Source organism: Cyanistes caeruleus, chromosome Z (genome assembly GCF_971803275.1).
Source record: "Cyanistes caeruleus chromosome Z, bCyaCae1.hap1.1, whole genome shotgun sequence".
Lineage (NCBI taxonomy): Eukaryota > Metazoa > Chordata > Aves > Passeriformes > Paridae > Cyanistes > Cyanistes caeruleus.
Window position 1 is genome coordinate 56902381 of NC_141732.1, and position 6000 is coordinate 56908380.

Here is a 6000-nt window from a genome sequence, read left to right on the forward strand (position 1 = left end):
AGGTGTTTAGAATGACTAAGGTAGCACTATTGTTGTGTGGGTGGCTTTCTAGCAATACACGTGGGATAAAAATGAAATTGAGTTTTGAAACATGAAAAATTAATTGAGGTATTTGGCACGTAAACATTTTATGCTGAAAGCAATGTTTGTAAGGGAATAATAGAGCTGGTAGTCTATAAGCCATGCTTTGGTCAATTGTGTCATACTAATGTATTTAAAGCACTGTTTCTTTCCTGTATACATACAGGATCCAGTCAATAGCCAATTTCATAGTTTAAGAACTTGACATGTGCTAAACTTGCTGACAAGTTATTCACGCCGTTCAATGATATCAATAGTAGAAACAGTCCCTTTAGTCCTTCTCTCCAGATGCCTGTTCATTACTTTGAAAGAACAGTTCATATTTTCTTTGAAGGTCTTATGGTAAAGCAAGGAATAGCATTTAAGATCTAAAAGAATTATTTTTAATCTTCTTCAGCTTAAAAGATTGTCTCAAGAGATGACAGGTTGAAAGGGAGATGATCAGTTAAGGAAGACAAACAGATAAATTACAAAAGCACTAGAACAAGGAGAGTGCTAGTTATTTACATTTGTATGGACATGATAAATCACACAAATGGTTTGGGAGATGCTGCCAGGGAAATATCTGTGCCAAACACAAATATTCTGTGCGGCTACGATAGCACTATGCAGGAGGAAGCTTTCTATGAATCTAATGGGGTATCACTTTTGTGTTCTTAATAGTTAAGATACCTGGCAGGTTTCAGATGAGGAAATAATTTTTTTAGGTAGGATAGAAGTTGTGCCCATAGGCAAAACATGAACTCAATTAAACGTGCACTGGTGGCAGATGGCCGGCTGAGAACCACAGTCAAATGACCCAATTCAGAAAATTCAACTTTGGCAGAATTTTAGAGGCAAGTACAGAATCTTGCAGTCAAACTATTGGGAGTGCCCCTTGCTGTTCACAGATAAGTGCAGTCTTGGCTATAGCTTAAGAGCCCTTATATAGATGCTAGCTAATAATTGTTTCTGTGCCATACATGACATACATTTTTAACTTTCTTTTAATTGTGTTTTTTTTCCTAGGGTAGAACTGTTACATTGAAGCTTAAGAATGTGAACTTCGAAGTTAAAACAAGAGCTTCAACTGTTCTGTCTTCTGTTTCTACAGAGGAGGAAATATTTACTGTTGCTAAAGATTTGTTAGGAACAGAAATTGATAGTGTTGCTCCTCACCCTCTACGGATAAGACTTATGGGTAAGATATTTCAAACTCCTTCTCCCTTTTCAGAGTTAGGATATCTTACGCTGTTTTGAAATAATACACCCTACTTTAAAGTAAAAGTGGTACAAATGCATTTATCCTTTTTCTATGACCTGGTAGTTTTTGCAACGTGGAACAGATCTGTGCTGAATGAGTAACTTAGGAAGTTTCACTAATGAGTGCTGAATGGTGACTTAGGAAGTTTTACTAATTGAGGTTGTACTTTTTTTATGCAACAACAATCACATCATCATGACAGTAGAATCTTGACTCACAGCAGCGCTTAATTCTGCTGCTTTAAAAGAACTTTTAAATCTGCTTTGCACCACAACAACAGAAGGGCTTACAGATCTGAAAGCACAGTGTTCTGCAGGAGATGCAAACATTTCTGACACAGTAAACTCTGTGTTTTAACCCCAAGATGTGTGTTTCAGGTGCTTATGCATTCTGCTTGAAACATTTAGTGATATATAAAATTTACTTATCTAAGATATTAGAAAGTGCTGAAGAAAAATACATTTTGATGGGTAAAGTTCATGCAAAACGTTCAAACTGAATTCTTTGTAACTATATTTATAGCTTTGTGTTATAATGCAATCAGTTAAACCTTCAACATATTAAAATTGATGTGGTTGGACCTGTGCTTGGGTCTGATAAAATTGTATTGACATTTTGATGCATTTGGAGGTAGTCCAGCGTCTTTTTAGAAATAAATTGTGCCTCTATTGAGTGAATATGTACCTCAAAAGGTGTTAATTAGGAGTTAGTATCAAGCTTTCATAAAATCATTATTGTAAGTTTGTTTTTCATCATTAGGTGTACGAGTATCAGGATTTCTAACTGAAGAAGAAAAGAAATACCAACAAAAAAGCATTACAAGTTTCTTAAAATCAGGAAAAGAAACTGGTTTCCTTAGGTTTCAACCAGAGAAGTCCAACCAAGACTATTTCACAAAAAACTCAGAAGCACCATTTAGAGGGAGTTTTTTTGATCAAAAGCGAGCAGCAAGAAAACTAAACAGTGAGAATATTTCTCCAAATGAAAGCAGAGGTAAGCAGCTCTTTCATGATGATAAATCATCGGCAAATTTAGTGGAAGAAACAAAGGAAGTCACAAATTTACAGAATTCTAATGTTTGTAAGATCTTTACCTGTCCTGTTTGCTTTGAGAAGCAAAGCAGCAAAAATTTGGAAGAACTTAATAAGCACATTGATGAGTGCCTCAATGGGATGTGTGTTGAAGATGCCGTGGAATTATTCAAGAATGACAGCTCAAGAGAAAATATCCCTAACTTTGTTCCACAATTTAAAAATGAGTATGTTGATAAATGTCAAAAAAATAAAACGGATCAATTATCAGGAACAGACCAATCTGCAAGTGTATCTGACAGCTCTGCTAATGGTGGCACAGAAAAATTTGGTCAGATAATACCTGATAAATCTCCAGGAAAACAACAGCCTAGCAGTCTCAGTGACATTGCGAGAAATATGTGTATGAAACAATGTCTCTTCCCCAAAAGAGTATCACAAGACCATTTTGACAAGACTGAACACACAGAAGGAACTAGTTCATCCTGTTTCTTTGAAACCAAAGAAGACAGTGTTCTTGTTTGCCCAGTTTGTAATTCAGAGCAGAAAACCACCGATCTTGTGTCATTTAACAGACATGTGGATGTCTGCTTAAATAAAGGTCTTATCCAGGAGCTGACAGAGAAAGACGATTTTCCTGCTAAGACTTACAATATGGAAAACTCAAACAGAGTTTTCTCTGGTAAGTACATAGTTGGTTATTCAAATTGTCTGCTTTTGCAAATAGGATACTTTGGCAATGGTATACTTTAAACTTTTTGGGACTTTGAAGTTTTTTTTCTCAACAAGCTAATTTAAGTAAGGCCTATACAGGAGTGAACATCTTTATTTAAAAAAATATCAAAATGATTTTCATGACAAACTAGATTTATGAATGTGATGTTAGTTTGTCAGTGCCCTCTCATTTGCCACAATGGTGACATAGGATATACTGTTCATTTCTGGAAACTGTATGTTAGTTACACCCAACCATATTCAGAAGGGTGTTTGTAAAACCAGTGAGATTGAAGTGAGGATCAATGAAAGCATCTTCAACCTGGATTTTTTCAGATTAAGTTAACAGAAAGGCTCCATTATGTCATGTGCTGGCAAAAATAGGGAGATGAGAACTAAAGCTTAAAGGAAGAAACTTCCAAGTCTGTTTTTTATAGCTAATAAAATATATCACATAACTGCACCTGTAACATGCCACAGCAGTATCATTCATGTTTTCTGAAGTAGTTACTCTTTTTGACAGAGTTCATATTCGGCCACATTAGAGTGCATGTGCAGGTAGTTAAGTATCTGCCTAAAGTAGTCCCTAATCTATTTCGGGAAACTTATAAAAGGAAATTAAAATGCTAGTGTGTTAGATGTTTCAGAATACAATTAAGAGTTACAATAAGAATATTTTACAAGAAAATTTTCAAAGTGATATTGCTATTACATGTGCAAGCAGGCTTTAATTTAAATTGAAGACTTACTTTAGGTGAAGTTTCCTTTTTGCCCCCTGCAGGATAAAAAAATTAAAAACATAATTTTCAACTACCATGTTCAAAATCAACAACATAATGCTGAAATATTTCTGAAAACTGTTACAAGGTTCAAAGTAATCCCTTATAATTCAATAACCTAACAACTTTTTTATTTTCTCTTTTACAAGCAGTAATATAAACTACAGTATTCAAGCTGCAGGTAATAAAATATTATCTGCTTCTTGAGACAGACAAAATTTTAAAAATGTTCTTCCACGTATATAATTTCTGAAGCATTCTTTCTTTATTGAAGTAATTTTTTTTTGTTGCTTTCAATTACTTTTAAGGAGGTTTAAGCAAAGGACAGCAATGCACAAATCCATCACAAGGAACTAAAAGGTGAGTGTTTTCTGGAAGTTTGAGTACACAATTCGTTTTAAAATAATGAAGTTTAGAAAAAATTCAGTGTTGTAAAACTGGTGTTGGTATGCATTGTATATTTTAACCTCTTACTGTTTTGGTTTTTTCCCCTTTGTTTAACCTTAGGTCTGGACTAACAGCTTCAGAGTCGGTATCAAAAAAGGCCAAGTCAAGCAATTCCAAACATACAATCAAAATGTTTTTTAAATAACTGTCTAGCAACATGTTCTATGTGAAGCATTTCATAGAGTTTTATGACTGCAAGTTAATTTAGCATTGGCAATAGGCTAAATTCAGGTGCCTTTAATTTTGGAACCATTACATATCTGTTTAACAAGAACATGATGTCTGAGATAGAAGAAGAGGTAAAATGAAGGGGGTTTTTCTTTTCTTTGGTGAATAATACTTATTTTTCCACTTGTTTCCAAGAATCAGAATTTGCTAGCACTTTTTTTAGCTCCCTAGAACACAGGAATTATTAGCTAGGGTGCCCCATTGTACTTGCTGAAGGCCTTATTCCCACACCTGAACTTCTATCTTCTCTCTTGATTTTATTGTAAAAATGAAATTGTGAGATTAACTGTGTGATAACAAAGAAGAGTTGCTTGACTTCACAAACAAATGTCTGTCTTTGTAGTGAACACAAAAATGTATTAGTCTTGCAGTTACACAGGATAAGAACAAGAACTTAGAGAACTATCAAGCTTTCATTGCTGTTACTGAAAACTACTTCAGTAAGAGTTGATTGACAGATTGGAAGGACTCATTGTGGTGAGATACACAACAACTCTCTTAAAAAATGTTAAAAAATCTGTTGATTGAGAGGAGGATTCCTCCAGGATATTCAGACAAATGCTGTTTGACCTTTGGCCTTTCCAAAGAGATTGAAAACTTCTTTACACTTTGAAATTGTTACCAGTGAGTAGCACTAAATTTATGCTAAATAAAATGTTCCATGGTGCAATAATAATGAATTATGTGCAAATACAAAATAGTGAACCGTCTTATTGTTTAGCTGTCTTTCTCTTTTAAAATTATTTTGTTTTTCTGAATAAAGTGTATTCTATCAGTACATATGTAGAAAGAGGAAGTTAAGCACAAATATTTAAAATGCTCTGTTTAGATTTTTTTCTGTTCACACTAAATTGTTTAAATACATTTTATTATAATTAAATATTTATCAGACAAATAATTTATTATAACAACATATTCCTTAGAAGTTATGCAAACAGTGCCAAGCCCTGTATGGAATATAAATTGCTTTTTAACTGCAAAGTCTTTTAAAGAAGTGTCTGCTGTAAAAACATTTTAAAACAACAAAAATATTTTGTTGTTCAACTGTATTGGGATTTGCTTGCTTTTTAAACCAACATGATATGTCTTAGATTCTACAGCTCAGTTCAGAATATGTTTTCCTGTTCCCAGAATTGCTGGAATGATTATACCATCTCTACCTGCTTATCTGTTTGTTTGTCAGATGGCACTGCACCAACAGCTCTGTCATTTGAATTCATGTTAATGCTCCCTTATCTGCTTTGGACCAAATCATCTGGACTAATTCAGATGGTAACTTGATTCAGTCAATTTTTTCTAAACCTGGTCAGTGAGCGCTCAGCATAAGCTGTTCTGCTGACTGACATGGGAACTTTTGGTAGGAAAGACATAAGAGCAACTGAGGGAACATAAGGCTGCCATTGCTGTTTAGAAAGTGAACACCTATCCCTTTTTTTTCTGTTTGTATTCTGATTCAATAAAGCACAGAATCTAAGTA

At 34.2% G+C, this 6000-nt stretch overlaps 1 protein-coding gene across 2 annotated transcripts in view; it reads left to right on the forward strand.

Annotated features, from left to right (window-relative positions):
• POLK (DNA polymerase kappa) overlaps positions 1-6000 on the forward strand; it is a 38567-nt gene extending 32567 nt beyond the window's left edge. For both annotated transcript variants that reach the window (XM_023943632.2, XM_023943633.2), the window contains exons 12-15: positions 1090-1261; positions 2084-3037; positions 4157-4208; positions 4356-6000. In XM_023943632.2, the coding sequence (XP_023799400.2) occupies positions 1090-1261; positions 2084-3037; positions 4157-4208; positions 4356-4440 (1263 nt within the window). In that variant the 3' untranslated portion in view covers positions 4441-6000. The remainder of the gene's footprint in view (positions 1-1089; positions 1262-2083; positions 3038-4156; positions 4209-4355) is intronic.